Source organism: Scyliorhinus torazame, chromosome 3 (assembly GCF_047496885.1).
Source record: "Scyliorhinus torazame isolate Kashiwa2021f chromosome 3, sScyTor2.1, whole genome shotgun sequence".
NCBI classification, from domain to species: domain Eukaryota; kingdom Metazoa; phylum Chordata; class Chondrichthyes; order Carcharhiniformes; family Scyliorhinidae; genus Scyliorhinus; species Scyliorhinus torazame.
In genome coordinates this window covers 363,527,091-363,543,675 of record NC_092709.1, presented here as the reverse complement: position 1 = coordinate 363,543,675, position 16,585 = coordinate 363,527,091, and the positions used below count along the sequence as shown (strand labels likewise).

Here is a 16,585-nt window from a genome sequence, read left to right as displayed (position 1 = left end):
ATCCAGCTCCTCGCCTGCTCCAAAACCCAATTCAGGGCAAACTCCTCATCCAGCTCCTCGCCTGCTCCAAAACCCAATTCAGGGCAAACCCCCAATCCAGCTCCTCGCCTGCTCCAAAACCCAATTCAGGGCAAACCCCTAATCCAGCTCCTCGCCTGCTCCAAAACCCAATTCCGGGCAAACTCCTCATCCAGCTCCTCGCCTGCTCCAAAACCCAATTCAGGGCAAACCCCTAATCCAGCTCCTCGCCTGCTCCAAAACCCAATTCTGGGCAAACCCCTAATCCAGCTCCTCGCCTGCTCCAAAACCCAATTCAGGGCAAACTCCTCATCCAGCTCCTCGCCTGCTCCAAAACCCAATTCAGGACAAACCCCTAATCCAGCTCCTTGCCTGCTCCAAACCCCAATTCAGGGCAAACCCCCAATCCAGCTCCTCGCCTGCTCCAAAATCCAATTCAGGGCAAACCCCCAATCCAGCTCCTCGCCTGCTCCAAAACCCAATTCAGGGCAAACCCCCAATCCAGCTCCTCGCCTGCTCCAAAACCCAATTCAGGGCAAACCCCTAATCCAGCTCCTCGCCTGCTCCAAAACCCAATTCAGGGCAAATCCCAAATCCAGCTCCTCGCCTGCTCCAAAACCCAATTCAGGGCAAACCCCTAATCCAGCTCCTCGCCTGCTCCAAAATCCAATTCAGGGCAAACCCTCAATCCAGCTCCTCGCCTGCTCCAAAACCCAATTCAGGGCAAACCCCTCATCCAGCTCCTCGCCTGCTCCAAAAACCCAATTCAGGGCAAACCCCCAATGCAGCTCCTCGCCTGCTCCAAAACCCAATTCAGGGCAAACCCCCAATCCAGCTCCTCGCCTGCTCCAAAACCCAATTCAGGGCAAACTCCTAATCCAGCTCCTCGCCTGCTTAAAAAACCAACTCAGGGCAAACTCCTAATCCAGCTCCTCGCCTGCTCCAAAACCCAATTCAGGGCAAACTCCTCATCCAGCTCCTCGCCTGCTCCAAAACCCAATTCAGGGAAACCCCCAATCCAGCTCCTCGCCTGCTCCAAAACCCAATTCAGGGCAAACTCCTCATCCAGCTCCTCGCCTGCTCCAAAACCCAATTCAGGGCAAACTCCTCATCTAGCTCCTCGACTGCTCCAAAACTCAATTCAGGGCAAACCCCCAATCCAGCTCCTCACCTGCTCCAAAATCCAATTCAGGGCAAACTCCTCATCCAGCTCCTCGTCTGCTCCAAAACCCAATTCAGGGCAAACCCCCAATCCAGCTCCTCGCCTGCTCCAAAACCCAATTCAGGGCAAACCCCCAATCCAGCTCCTCGCCTGCTCCAAAACCCAATTCAGGGCAAACCCCCAACCCAGCTCCTCGCCTGCTCCAAAACCCAATTCAGGGCAAACCCCCAATCCAGCTCCTCGCCTGCTCCAAAACCCAATTCAGGGTAAACCCCTAATCCAGCTCCTCGCCTGCTCCAAAACCCAATTCAGGGCAAACTCCTCATCCAGCTCCTCGCCTGCTCCAAAAACCAATTCAGGGCAAACCCCTAATCCAGCTCCTCGCCTGCTCCAAAACCCAATTCAGGGCAAACCCCCAATCCAGCTCCTCGCCTGCTCCAAAAACCCAATTCAGGGCAAACCCCTAATCCAGCTCCTCGCCTGCTCCAAAACCCAATTCAGGGCAAACCCCCAATCTAGCTCCTCGCCTGCTCCAAAACCCAATTCAGGGCAAACCCCCAATCCAGCTCCTCGCCTGCTCCAAAACCCAATTCCGGGCAAACCCCTAATCCAGCTCCTCGCCTGCTCCAAAACCCAATTCAGGGCAAACTCCTCATCCAGCTCCTCGCCTGCTCCAAAAACCAATTCAGGGCAAACCCCTAATCCAGCTCCTCGCCTGCTCCAAAACCCAATTCAGGGCAAACCCCCAATCCAGCTCCTCGCCTGCTCCAAAAACCCAATTCAGGGCAAACCCCTAATCCAGCTCCTCGCCTGCTCCAAAACCCAATTCAGGGCAAACCCCTCATCCAGCTCCTCGCCTGCTCCAAAACCCAATTCAGGGCAAACCCCTAATCCAGCTCCTCGCCTGCTCCAAAACCCAATTCAGGGCAAACTCCTCATCCAGCTCCTCGCCTGCTCCAAAACCCAATTCAGGGCAAACCCCTAATCCAGCTCCTCGCCTGCTCCAAAACCCAATTCAGGGCAAACCCCTAATCCAGCTCCTCGCCTGCTCCAAAACCGAATTCAGGGCAAACTCCTCATCCAGCTCCTCGCCTGCTCCAAAACCCAATTCAGGGCAAACCCCTAATCCAGCTCCTCGCCTGCTCCAAAACCCAATTCAGGGCAAACTCCTCATCCAGCTCCTCGCCTGCTCCAAAACCCAATTCAGGGCAAACTCCTCATCCAGCTCCTCGCCTGCTCCAAAACCCAATTCAAGGCAAACCCCTAATCCAGCTCCTCGCCTGCTCCAAAACCCAATTCAGGGCAAACCCCTAACCCAGCACCTCGCCTGCTCCAAAACCCAATTCAGGGCAAACTCCTCATCCAGCTCCTCGCCTGCTCCAAAATCCAATTCAGGGCAAATCCCCAATCCAGCTCCTCGCCTGCTCCAAAAACCAATTCGGGGCAAATCCCTAATCCAGCTCCTCGCCTGCTCCAAAGACCAATTCAGGGCAAACCCCTAATCCAGCTCCTCGCCTGCTCCAAAACCCAATTCAAGGCAAACCCCCAATCCAGCTCCTCGCCTGCTCCAAAAACCCAATTCAGGGCAAACCCTCAATCCAGCTCCTCGCCTGCTCCAAAACCCAATTCAGGGCAAACCCCTCATCCAGCTCCTCGCCTGCTCCAAAAACCCAATTCAGGGCAAACCCCCAATCCAGCTCCTCGCCTGCTCCAAAACCCAATTCAGGGCAAACCCCCAATCCAGCTCCTCGCCTGCTCCAAAACCCAATTCAGGGCAAACTCCTAATCCAGCTCCTCGCCTGCTTAAAAAACCAACTCAGGGCAAACTCCTAATCCAGCTCCTCGCCTGCTCCAAATCCCAATTCAGGGCAAACTCCTCATCCAGCTCCTCGCCTGCTCCAAAACCCAATTCAGGGCAAACCCCCAATCCAGCTCCTCGCCTGCTCCAAAACCCAATTCAGGGCAAACTCCTCATCCAGCTCCTCGCCTGCTCCAAAACCCAATTCAGGGCAAACTCCTCATCCAGCTCCTCGACTGCTCCAAAACTCAATTCAGGGCAAACCCCCAATCCAGCTCCTCACCTGCTCCAAAATCCAATTCAGGGCAAACTCCTCATCCAGCTCCTCGCCTGCTCCAAAACCCAATTCAGGACAAACCCCTCATCCAGCTCCTCGCCTGCTCCAAAGCCCAATTCAGGGCAAACCCCCAATCCAGCTCCTCGCCTGCTCCAAAACCCAATTCAGGGCAAACCCCCAATCCAGCTCCTCGCCTGCTCCAAAACCCAATTCAGGGCAAACCCCCAACCCAGCTCCTCGCCTGCTCCAAAACCCAATTCCGGGCAAACCCCCAATCCAGCTCCTCGCCTGCTCCAAAACCCAATTCAGGGTAAACCCCTAATCCAGCTCCTCGCCTGCTCCAAAACCCAATTCAGGGCAAACTCCTCATCCAGCTCCTCGCCTGCTCCAAAAACCAATTCAGGGCAAACCCCTAATCCAGCTCCTCGCCTGCTCCAAAACCCAATTCAGGGCAAACCCCCAATCCAGCTCCTCGCCTGCTCCAAAAACCCAATTCAGGGCAAACCCCTAATCCAGCTCCTCGCCTGCTCCAAAACCCAATTCAGGGCAAACCCCCAATCTAGCTCCTCGCCTGCTCCAAAACCCAATTCAGGGCAAACCCCCAATCCAGCTCCTCGCCTGCTCCAAAACCCAATTCCGGGCAAACCCCGAATCCAGCTCCTCGCCTGCTCCAAAACCCAATTCAGGGCAAACTCCTCATCCAGCTCCTCGCCTGCTCCAAAAACCAATACAGGGCAAACCCCTAATCCAGCTCCTCGCCTGCTCCAAAACCCAATTCAGGGCAAACCCCCAATCCAGCTTCTCGCCTGCTCCAAAAACCCAATTCAGGGCAAACCCCTAATCCAGCTCCTCGCCTGCTCCAAAACCCAATTCAGGGCAAACCCCTCATCCAGCTCCTCGCCTGCTCCAAAACCCAATTCAGGGCAAACCCCTAATCCAGCTCCTCGCCTGCTCCAAAACCCAATTCAGGGCAAACTCCTCATCCAGCTCCTCGCCTGCTCCAAAACCCAATTCAGGGCAAACCCCCAATCCTACTCCTCGCCTGCTCCAAAACCCAATTCAGGGCAAACCCCTAATCCAGCTCCTCGCCTGCTCCAAAACCCAATTCCGGGCAAACTCCTCATCCAGCTCCTCGGCTGCTCCAAAACCCAATTCAGGGCAAACCCCTAATCCAGCTCCTCGCCTGCTCCAAGACCCAATTCAGGGCAAACCCCTAATCCAGCTCCTCGCCTGCTCCAAAACCCAATTCAGGGCAAACTCCTCATCCAGCTCCTCGCCTGCTCCAAAACCCAATTCAGGACAAACCCCTAATCCAGCTCCTTGCCTGCTACAAAACCCAATTCAGGGCAAACCCCCAATCCAGCTCCTCGCCTGCTCCAAAATCCAATTCAGGGCAAACCCCCAATCCAGCTCCTCGCCTGCTCCAAAACCCAATTCAGGGCAAACCCCTAATCCAGCTCCTCACCTGCTCCAAAACCCAATTCAGGGCAAACTCCTCATCCAGCTCCTCGCCTGCTCCAAAATCCAATTCAGGGCAAACCCCCAATTCAGCTCCTCGCCTGCTCCAAAATCCAATTGAGGGCAAACCCCCAATCCAGCTCCTCGCCTGCTCCCAAACCCAATTCAGGGCAAACCCCCAATCCAGCTCCTCGCCTGCTCCAAAACCCAATTCAGGGCAAACCCCCAATCCAGCTCCTCGCCTGCTCCAAAACCCAATTCAGGGCAAACCCCCAATCCAGCTCCTCGCCTGCTCCAAAACCCAATTCAGGGCAAATCCCTAATCCAGCTCCTCGCCTGCTCCAAAACCCAATTCAGGGCAAACCCCCAATCCAGCTCCTCGACTGCTCCAAAACCCAATTCAGGGCAAATCCCAAATCCAGCTCCTCGCCTGCTCCAAAATCCAATTCAGGGCAAATCCCCAATCCAGCTCCTCGCCTGCTCCAAAACCCAATTCAGGGCAAACTCCTCATCCAGCTCCTCGCCTGCTCCAAAATCCAATTCAGGGCAAACCCCCAATCCAGCTCCTCGCCTGCTCCAAAATCCAATTCAGGGCAAACCCCCAATCCAGCTCCACGCCTGCTCCAAAATCCAATTCAGGGCAAACCCCCAATCAAGCTCCTCGCCTGCTCCAAAATCCAATTCAGGGCAAACCCCCAATCCAGCTCCTCGCCTGCTCCAAAACCAATTCAGAGCAAACTCCTCATCCAGCTCCTCGCCTGCTACAAAATCCAATTCAGGGCAAACCCCCAATCCAGCTCCTCGCCTGCTCCAAAACCAATTCAGAGCAAACTCCTCATCCAGCTCCTCGCCTGCTACAAAATCCAATTCAGGGCAAACTCCTCATCCAGCTCCTCGCCTGCTCCAAAACCCAATTCAGGACAAACCCCTAATCCAGCTCCTTGCCTGCTCCAAAACCCAATTCAGGGCAAACCCCCAATCCAGCTCCTCGCCTGCTCCAAAATCCAATTCAGGGCAAACCCCCAATCCAGCTCCTCGCCTGCTCCAAAACCCAATTCAGGGCAAACCCCCAATCCAGCTCCTCGCCTGCTCCAAAACCCAATTCAGGGCAAACCCCTAATCCAGCTCCTCGCCTGCTCCAAAACCCAATTCAGGGCAAATCCCAAATCCAGCTCCTCGCCTGCTCCAAAACCCAATTCAGGGCAAACCCCTAATCCAGCTCCTCGCCTGCTCCAAAATCCAATTCAGGGCAAACCCTCCATCCAGCTCCTCGCCTGCTCCAAAACCCAATTCAGGGCAAACCCCTCATCCAGCTCCTCGCCTGCTCCAAAAACCCAATTCAGGGCAAACCCCTAATCCAGCTGCTCGCCTGCTCCAAAACCCAATTCAGGGCAAACCCCCAATCCAGCTCCTCGCCTGCTCCAAAACCCAATTCAGGGCAAACCCCCAATCCAGCTCCTCGCCTGCTCCAAAACCCAATTCAGGGCAAATCCCTAATCCAGCTCCTCGCCTGCTCCAAAACCCAATTCAGGGCAAACCCCCAATCCAGCTCCTCGACTGCTCCAAAACCCAATTCAGGGCAAATCCCTAATCCAGCTCCTCGCCTGCTCCAAAATCCAATTCAGGCAAATCCCCAATCCAGCTCCTCGCCTGCTCCAAAATCCAATTCAGGGCAAACTCCTCATCCAGCTCCTCGCCTGCTCCAAAACCCAATTCAGGACAAACCCCTAATCCAGCTCCTTGCCTGCTCCAAAACCCAATTCAGGGCAAACCCCCAATCCAGCTCCTCGCCTGCTCCAAAATCCAATTCAGGGCAAACCCCCAATCCAGCTCCTCGCCTGCTCCAAAACCCAATTCAGGGCAAACCCCCAATCCAGCTCCTCGCCTGCTCCAAAACCCAATTCAGGGCAAACCCCTAATCCAGCTCCTCGCCTGCTCCAATACCCAATTCAGGGCAAATCCCAAATCCAGCTCCTCGCCTGCTCCAAAACCCAATTCAGGGCAAACCCCTAATCCAGCTCCTCGCCTGCTCCAAAATCCAATTCAGGGCAAACCCTCAATCCAGCTCCTCGCCTGCTCCAAAACCCAATTCAGGGCAAAGCCCTCATCCAGCTCCTCGCCTGCTCCAAAAACCCAATTCAGGGCAAACCCCCAATCCAGCTCCTCGCCTGCTCCAAAACCCAATTCAGGGCAAACCCCCAATCCAGCTCCTCGCCTGCTCCAAAACCCAATTCAGGGCAAACTCCTAATCCAGCTCCTCGCCTGCTTAAAAAACCAACTCAGGGCAAACTCCTAATCCAGCTCCTCGCCTGCTCCAAAACCCAATTCAGGGCAAACTCCTCATCCAGCGCCTCGCCTGCTCCAAAACCCAATTCAGGGCAAACCCCCAATCCAGCTCCTCGCCTGCTCCAAAACCCAATTCAGGGCAAACTCCTCATCCAGCTCCTCGCCTGCTCCAAAACCCAATTCAGGACAAACCCCTAATCCAGCTCCTTGCCTGCTCCAAAACCCAATTCAGGGCAAACCCCCAATCCAGCTCCTCGCCTGCTCCAAAATCCAATTCAGGGCAAACCCCCAATCCAGCTCCTCGCCTGCTCCAAAACCCAATTCAGGGCAAACCCCCAATCCAGCTCCTCGCCTGCTCCAAAACCCAATTCAGGGCAAACCCCTAATCCAGCTCCTCGCCTGCTCCAAAACCCAATTCAGGGCAAATCCCAAATCCAGCTCCTCGCCTGCTCCAAATCCCAATTCAGGGCAAACCCCTAATCCAGCTCCTCGCCTGCTCCAAAATCCAATTCAGGGCAAACCCTCCATCCAGCTCCTCGCCTGCTCCAAAACCCAATTCAGGGCAAACCCCTCATCCAGCTCCTCGCCTGCTCCAAAAACCCAATTCAGGGCAAACCCCTAATCCAGCTCCTCGCCTGCTCCAAAACCCAATTCAGGGCAAACCCCCAATCCAGCTCCTCGCTTGCTCCAAAACCCAATTCAGGGCAAACCCCCAATCCAGCTCCTCGCCTGCTCCAAAACCCAATTCAGGGCAAATCCCTAATCCAGCTCCTCGCCTGCTCCAAAACCCAATTCAGGGCAAACCCCCAATCCAGCTCCTCGACTGCTCCAAAACCCAATTCAGGGCAAATCCCTAATCCAGCTCCTCGCCTGCTCCAAAATCCAATTCAGGGCAAATCCCCAATCCAGCTCCTCGCCTGCTCCAAAACCCAATTCAGGGCAAACTCCTCATCCAGCTCCTCGCCTGCTCCAAAACCCAATTCAGGACAAACCCCTAATCCAGCTCCTTGCCTGCTCCAAAACCCAATTCAGGGCAAACCCCCAATCCAGCTCCTCGCCTGCTCCAAAATCCAATTCAGGGCAAACCCCCAATCCAGCTCCTCGCCTGCTCCAAAACCCAATTCAGGGCAAACCCCCAATCCAGCTCCTCGCCTGCTCCAAAACCCAATTCAGGGCAAACCCCTAATCCAGCTCCTCGCCTGCTCCAATACCCAATTCAGGGCAAATCCCAAATCCAGCTCCTCGCCTGCTCCAAAACCCAATTCAGGGCAAACCCCTAATCCAGCTCCTCGCCTGCTCCAAAATCCAATTCAGGGCAAACCCTCAATCCAGCTCCTCGCCTGCTCCAAAACCCAATTCAGGGCAAACCCCTCATCCAGCTCCTCGCCTGCTCCAAAAACCCAATTCAGGGCAAACCCCCAATCCAGCTCCTCGCCTGCTCCAAAACCCAATTCAGGGCAAACCCCCAATCCAGCTCCTCGCCTGCTCCAAAACCCAATTCAGGGCAAACTCCTAATCCAGCTCCTCGCCTGCTTAAAAAACCAACTCAGGGCAAACTCCTAATCCAGCTCCTCGCCTGCTCCAAAACCCAATTCAGGGCAAACTCCTCATCCAGCTCCTCGCCTGCTCCAAAACCCAATTCAGGGCAAACCCCCAATCCAGCTCCTCGCCTGCTCCAAAACCCAATTCAGGGCAAACTCCTCATCCAGCTCCTCGCCTGCTCCAAAACCCAATTCAGGGCAAACTCCTCATCCAGCTCCTCGACTGCTCCAAAACTCAATTCAGGGCAAACCCCCAATCCAGCTCCTCACCTGCTCCAAAATCCAATTCAGGGCAAACTCCTCATCCAGCTCCTCGCCTGCTCCAAAACCCAATTCAGGACAAACCCCTCATCCAGCTCCTCGCCTGCTCCAAAACCCAATTCAGGGTAAACCCCTAATCCAGCTCCTCGCCTGCTCCAAAACCCAATTCAGGGCAAACTCCTCATCCAGCTCCTCGCCTGCTCCAAAACCCAATTCAGGGCAAACCCCCAATCCAGCTCCTCGCCTGCTCCAAAACCCAATTCAGGGCAAACCCCTAATCCAGCTCCTCGCCTGCTCCAAAACCCAATTCCGGGCAAACTCCTCATCCAGCTCCTCGCCTGCTCCAAAACCCAATTCAGGGCAAACCCCTAATCCAGCTCCTCGCCTGCTCCAAAACCCAATTCTGGGCAAACCCCTAATCCAGCTCCTCGCCTGCTCCAAAACCCAATTCAGGGCAAACTCCTCATCCAGCTCCTCGCCTGCTCCAAAACCCAATTCAGGACAAACCCCTAATCCAGCTCCTTGCCTGCTCCAAACCCCAATTCAGGGCAAACCCCCAATCCAGCTCCTCGCCTGCTCCAAAATCCAATTCAGGGCAAACCCCCAATCCAGCTCCTCGCCTGCTCCAAAACCCAATTCAGGGCAAACCCCCAATCCAGCTCCTCGCCTGCTCCAAAACCCAATTCAGGGCAAACCCCTAATCCAGCTCCTCGCCTGCTCCAAAACCCAATTCAGGGCAAATCCCAAATCCAGCTCCTCGCCTGCTCCAAAACCCAATTCAGGGCAAACCCCTAATCCAGCTCCTCGCCTGCTCCAAAATCCAATTCAGGGCAAACCCTCAATCCAGCTCCTCGCCTGCTCCAAAACCCAATTCAGGGCAAACCCCTCATCCAGCTCCTCGCCTGCTCCAAAAACCCAATTCAGGGCAAACCCCCAATGCAGCTCCTCGCCTGCTCCAAAACCCAATTCAGGGCAAACCCCCAATCCAGCTCCTCGCCTGCTCCAAAACCCAATTCAGGGCAAACTCCTAATCCAGCTCCTCGCCTGCTTAAAAAACCAACTCAGGGCAAACTCCTAATCCAGCTCCTCGCCTGCTCCAAAACCCAATTCAGGGCAAACTCCTCATCCAGCTCCTCGCCTGCTCCAAAACCCAATTCAGGGAAACCCCCAATCCAGCTCCTCGCCTGCTCCAAAACCCAATTCAGGGCAAACTCCTCATCCAGCTCCTCGCCTGCTCCAAAACCCAATTCAGGGCAAACTCCTCATCTAGCTCCTCGACTGCTCCAAAACTCAATTCAGGGCAAACCCCCAATCCAGCTCCTCACCTGCTCCAAAATCCAATTCAGGGCAAACTCCTCATCCAGCTCCTCGTCTGCTCCAAAACCCAATTCAGGGCAAACCCCCAATCCAGCTCCTCGCCTGCTCCAAAACCCAATTCAGGGCAAACCCCCAATCCAGCTCCTCGCCTGCTCCAAAACCCAATTCAGGGCAAACCCCCAACCCAGCTCCTCGCCTGCTCCAAAACCCAATTCAGGGCAAACCCCCAATCCAGCTCCTCGCCTGCTCCAAAACCCAATTCAGGGTAAACCCCTAATCCAGCTCCTCGCCTGCTCCAAAACCCAATTCAGGGCAAACTCCTCATCCAGCTCCTCGCCTGCTCCAAAAACCAATTCAGGGCAAACCCCTAATCCAGCTCCTCGCCTGCTCCAAAACCCAATTCAGGGCAAACCCCCAATCCAGCTCCTCGCCTGCTCCAAAAACCCAATTCAGGGCAAACCCCTAATCCAGCTCCTCGCCTGCTCCAAAACCCAATTCAGGGCAAACCCCCAATCTAGCTCCTCGCCTGCTCCAAAACCCAATTCAGGGCAAACCCCCAATCCAGCTCCTCGCCTGCTCCAAAACCCAATTCCGGGCAAACCCCTAATCCAGCTCCTCGCCTGCTCCAAAACCCAATTCAGGGCAAACTCCTCATCCAGCTCCTCGCCTGCTCCAAAAACCAATTCAGGGCAAACCCCTAATCCAGCTCCTCGCCTGCTCCAAAACCCAATTCAGGGCAAACCCCCAATCCAGCTCCTCGCCTGCTCCAAAAACCCAATTCAGGGCAAACCCCTAATCCAGCTCCTCGCCTGCTCCAAAACCCAATTCAGGGCAAACCCCTCATCCAGCTCCTCGCCTGCTCCAAAACCCAATTCAGGGCAAACCCCTAATCCAGCTCCTCGCCTGCTCCAAAACCCAATTCAGGGCAAACTCCTCATCCAGCTCCTCGCCTGCTCCAAAACCCAATTCAGGGCAAACCCCTAATCCAGCTCCTCGCCTGCTCCAAAACCCAATTCAGGGCAAACCCCTAATCCAGCTCCTCGCCTGCTCCAAAACCGAATTCAGGGCAAACTCCTCATCCAGCTCCTCGCCTGCTCCAAAACCCAATTCAGGGCAAACCCCTAATCCAGCTCCTCGCCTGCTCCAAAACCCAATTCAGGGCAAACTCCTCATCCAGCTCCTCGCCTGCTCCAAAACCCAATTCAGGGCAAACTCCTCATCCAGCTCCTCGCCTGCTCCAAAACCCAATTCAAGGCAAACCCCTAATCCAGCTCCTCGCCTGCTCCAAAACCCAATTCAGGGCAAACCCCTAACCCAGCTCCTCGCCTGCTCCAAAACCCAATTCAGGGCAAACTCCTCATCCAGCTCCTCGCCTGCTCCAAAATCCAATTCAGGGCAAATCCCCAATCCAGCTCCTCGCCTGCTCCAAAAACCAATTCGGGGCAAATCCCTAATCCAGCTCCTCGCCTGCTCCAAAGACCAATTCAGGGCAAACCCCTAATCCAGCTCCTCGCCTGCTCCAAAACCCAATTCAAGGCAAACCCCCAATCCAGCTCCTCGCCTGCTCCAAAAACCCAATTCAGGGCAAACCCCTAATCCTGCTCCTCGCCTGCTCCAAAACCCAATTCAGGGCAAACCCCTCATCCAGCTCCTCGCCTGCTCCAAAACCCAATTCAGGGCAAATCCCTAATCCAGCTCCTCGCCTGCTCCAAAACCCAATTCAGGGCAAACCCCAATCCAGCTCCTCGCCTGCTCCAAAACCCAATTCAGGGCAAACCCTCAATCCAGCTCCTCGCCTGCTCCAAGACCCAATTCAGGGCAAAACCCCAATCCAGCTCCTCGCCTGCTTCAAAACCCATTTCAGGGCAAAACCCCCAATCCAGCTCCTCGCCTGCTCCAAAAACCCAATTCAGGGCAAACCCCCAATCCAGCTCCTCGCCTGCTCCAAAACCCAATTCCGGGCAAACCCCTAATCCAGCTCCTCGCCTGCTCCAAAACCCAATTCAAATTGAATCCAATTCATGGTCCCCACGAGAGAGACATACCAAATCCAGGCATTGCACCTGACCTCACGCTCATCTTAGGCAAAGGGCGGAGAAGCTGAAGGCTGGTGAATGAATCAGGAGTGTTAGAGGGGGACTTGTCTGTGCATGATTAATGAGTTCCAAGCACTGAGCCTGGTGGGGAATCCTGTATTCTGGTCAGCGCGGTCGGTGCCACCAAACCACCCACCATCCTCCAGTCTCAAAATGGGAGAATTTCACCCAAGATTCGCTGGCCTACAGGGCAAAGGCAAGGGTGTGGGACTCGCTGAGTTGTTTTTGCTGAGCTCAAGTGGATATGATGGACCGAATGGCTTCCTTCAGTATTACAGCCATTTTCTTCCATGATTCTTGTTCAATACACAGTTTTGTTGAATGCCGATATAAATCCATTTGAGACGATTAGTTTCACCTAAAGCTAGTCACCTGTGTTACTAACACTTCTGGGTTTTTTCAGTCCTACAGACCGTTTAATATTCGTATTGCTCTGATTGGAGTTGAGGTGTGGACCACAGACCAGGTCACAGTGGATTTGAGTGCTTCAGCAACCATGTCGCGATTCCTCCATTGGAGGGCAGAGAATCTTCTGCCACGACTGTACAATGACAATGCCCACCTCATCTGGTGAGTGTCTGACAAGTCAATTGTTACTCTGTTCTCTGGTTCTGAATATGGCGGTCAATATGGTCGCCTTCCTTAATCCTAATTACTTTTGCTTTAGAGTCGGCAGGTATCTCTCGATACCGCCACAAGGTTCAAACCGAATACTGATCAAAAGAACCAATACAGCAGTTAGTTAGTTCAAAGTCAATGCTATTTATTTACACACAAAGTACTGCAAACTAAACTATCTCTACTGCTAAAGCCTATACTTAGCTTCGGGTGCCCACTCAGTCAGAGGAACAATGGCCGTTGTTCGGATCTGAGGCTGCTGGGGTCGAAGTGGTAGAGGGGAAACAGCTAAGGTCGTCTCTCTGGTAGCGAGCGTTGACCTTGGACTTCCTTGCTTCTGGTGCAGATGTTGGACGGGTCTCTCCGCTGTGAGAGCCGGGTCCAAGAGAGCGATTCTCTCTTGGGGGTTCCTTCTTATACCCGGAGGGGCTTCGCGCACTTTGAGGCGGGCCTTAAACCTGGTCCCAATCAATTGGGGCATATCTTGATCACTCGTATTGATCCTGACCAATAAAGGGGTGGGTGCCCTGATGGCTGGGCGTGTCTTTGGTGGCCGTTGGCCTGGCTTTGTTTTCTGCTTTCGGTTGGGGAACTGGGGCCGGGATTTCTGCAATAGTATCGGTTGCTTGACTGTCTTTCCTGTGCTCCCGGAGATGGGCCATCAATATGTTAATTGACCCATAGTTTCAATTCCGTCTGGGAGCTCTCTCTCCAATATGCACACAGGCTTTGTGCCTGCTTGTCTTCCGAACATTGTCCACAGTTCCCTATATTCTTTGCGCGCGTCCATTTTGTATTATGGAAGTGGCCATCCCAGATGGCTACACAATGAATTTCCCATCATAACTTTGTCAACTAACAAAGAACAAAGAACAATACAGCACAGGAACAGGCCCTTCGGCCCTCCAAGCCTGCGCCGACCATGGTACCTGCCTAAACTAAAACCATCAGCCCTTACGGAGTCCGTATCCTTTCATTCCCACCCTAGTCATATATTTGTCTAGATGCCCCTTAAATGCCGCTATCGTACCTGCTCCCACCCCCTCCCCAGGCAGCGCGTTCAATATATTTACCCCCCTCTGTGTAAGAAACCTCGCACATCTGTTCTAAACTTTTCCCCACACACTTTAAACCTCTGTCCCCGAGTACTTGACTCTCCTACCCTAGGAAAGAGCATCTGACTATCCACTCTGTCCATGCCACTCATAATCTTGTAGACCTCTATCAGGTCGCCTCTCAACCTCCGTCGTTTCAGTGTGAACAGACCGAGTTTATCTAACCTCTCTGTCGTGTTGGGTGTTCCGTCATACAGATGAACCAACACGGTTGCAGATGGTACAACTCAGTTTTATTACTTCCAATAACAACATCTGTAAACTAATTACTGTGGTTCGTTCTTTACCCTTTAACCTGTGGACCCAGCCCTAACACTACCTTAGAGAGGCACTCAGCACATGGTGAATGTCTGCGTGGCTTGCTGTAAGCTCTGTGCCCTGAGCTGTCTCCTGCTGGAATGAGCGGGAACTGTGGTGTTCCCTGTTTTATAGTGCGTGTGTTCTTACTGTTGATTGGCTGTGATGTTACGTGTGTGTTGATTGGTCCGGTGATCTGTCTATCAGTGTGTGTGTGTTTGCACCATGATGTCTATCTGAATATCATGACATCCCCCCTTTTTTTACAAGAAAATGTGCCTACGTGTTAATAAATATAGATGTGTACTGAGTGCAGCTGAATTTGTGTGTGTGCAATATCTACAACATGTACATGAGGCTAAACTATATACATAGGAAGGTGTCAGGTGCAACATAGCAACGAGGTTGTACCATAACAAAACAAGTGTAGTCATCAAACATCAAAACAAACTCCTGTAACGACAAAAAAGAGAAACATATTAACAGTGTGGCATGAAACTTTAGTGAGTCCAATGTTCAAACAGGCTCATAGGTCCAGCCTAGTAGGTGGGCGACGAATTTGGATTGACCGCCTCAAAGGTGGGTCAGGATCCACCGGCTGAGGAATGGGCCTGGCCACAGGCGACAGAGGAATGGGCATGGTGGCAGGAAGCTCCACGAAGTCGATATCAAGAACAACAGGAGGGCGTGGCACCGGTGTATGATCACGTAGCGAGCGTGGAAGCAGGCGAAGAGCTCGGCGATTACGCCGGCGAATGGAGCTATCAGGCATGCGAACCAGGAACGAGCGGGGAGCCACGCGGCGGAGAACTTCGGCAGTTGCCGACCAGCCACCCTCCGGTAGGTGGATGCGGACGTTGTCTCCAGGCGCCAGGGCAGGAAGATCAGTTGCCCGGGAGTCATGTGCCACCTTCTGCTGAGCACGCTGTTGTCGCATCCTTTGCAGTACTGGAGCATGGTTGGTTGTGGGTACCAGAATGGATGGCACAGCGGTCCTGAGGGCGCGACCCATCAACAGCTGGGCTGGTGAGAGGCCAGAGGCTAGTGGGGCCGTGCGATAGGCCAGCAGGGCGAGGCAGAAATCCGATCCGGCATCAGCAGCCTTGCAGAGGAGCCGCTTGACGATATGAACGCCCTTTTCCACCTTGCCATTTGACTGGGGATGCAGAGGGCTGGACGTCACGTGTGTGAAGCCATGCGAAGCGGCAAAAGAAGACTATTCTTGGCTCGCAAAGCAGGGCCCATTGTCCGACATGACAGTAAGCGGAATGCCATGGCGAGCGAAGATGTCTTTGCAGGCCCTTATGACAGCGGACAATGTCAAATCGTGCAGGCGTATGACCTCTGGATAATTCAAAAAGTAATCTATGATGATGACGTAGTCCCTGCCGAGCGCCTGGAAAAGGTCCACACCCACCTTCGCCCAGGGGGACGTCACCAACTCATGGGGCTGAAGCGTCTCAGGGGGTTGCGCTGGCTGAAACCTTTGGCAGGTGGGGCAGTTGAGCACCATGTTGGCGATGTCGTCGCTGATGCCCGGCCAGTATACCGCCTCTCGGGCCCTCCGTCTGCACTTCTCGACCCCCAGGTGGCCTTCATGTAGTTGGTCGAGGACCAGCTTGTGCATGCTGTGCGGAATCACAATCCGGTCCAGCTTTAGGACACCATCAATGACGGCCAAGTCGTCTCGGACATTGTAGAATTGTGGGCACTGTCCTTTGAGCCACCCTCCCGTCATGTGGCGCATCACACGCTGTAGAAGGGGGTCAGCCGCAGTCTCCCGGCGAATACGGGCCAGACTTGCATCATTAGCCGGCAGATTGGCCGATGTGAAGGCCACATGCGCTTCGACCTGACAGACGAACCCCCCCCGATTCGGGCGGTGTGCTCACTGCTCTGGACAGGGCATCCGCGATGATGAGGTCCTTTCCCGGGGTGTAGACCAGTTGGAAGTCGTACCTCCTGAGCTTGAGCAGAATGCGCTGGAGGGGGGGGGTCACCTCATTCAGGTCCTTGTGTATGATGCTGACCAGGGGGCGATGGTCGGTCTCCACGGTGAACTGAGGGAGACCATACACATAGTCGTGGAACTTATCTATGCCGGTTAACAAACCCAGGCACTCCTTCTCGATCTGCGCATAGCACTGTTCTGTGGGGGTCATGGCCCGCGAGGCATCGGCGACCGGGGCCCATGATGCAGTGTCGTCCCGTTGCAGGAGTACCGCCCCAATGCCGGACTGGCTGGCATCAGTCGAGATCTTTGTGTCCCAAGTAGTGTCGAAGAACGCCAATACCGGGGCTGTGGTGAGCTTAATCTTGAGCTCCTCCCATTCCTTCTGGT

General features: G+C 54.3%; 1 protein-coding gene across 1 annotated transcript in view; it reads left to right on the top strand.

The window, feature by feature from the left end:
* Positions 1–16,585, top strand: part of LOC140409442 (disintegrin and metalloproteinase domain-containing protein 12-like) — a 995,079-nt gene that overhangs the window by 585,557 nt on the left and 392,937 nt on the right. Inside the window, exon 7 of the mRNA XM_072497875.1 lies at positions 12,618–12,784. Within this exon, the coding sequence (XP_072353976.1) occupies positions 12,618–12,784 (167 nt within the window). The remainder of the gene's footprint in view (positions 1–12,617; positions 12,785–16,585) is intronic.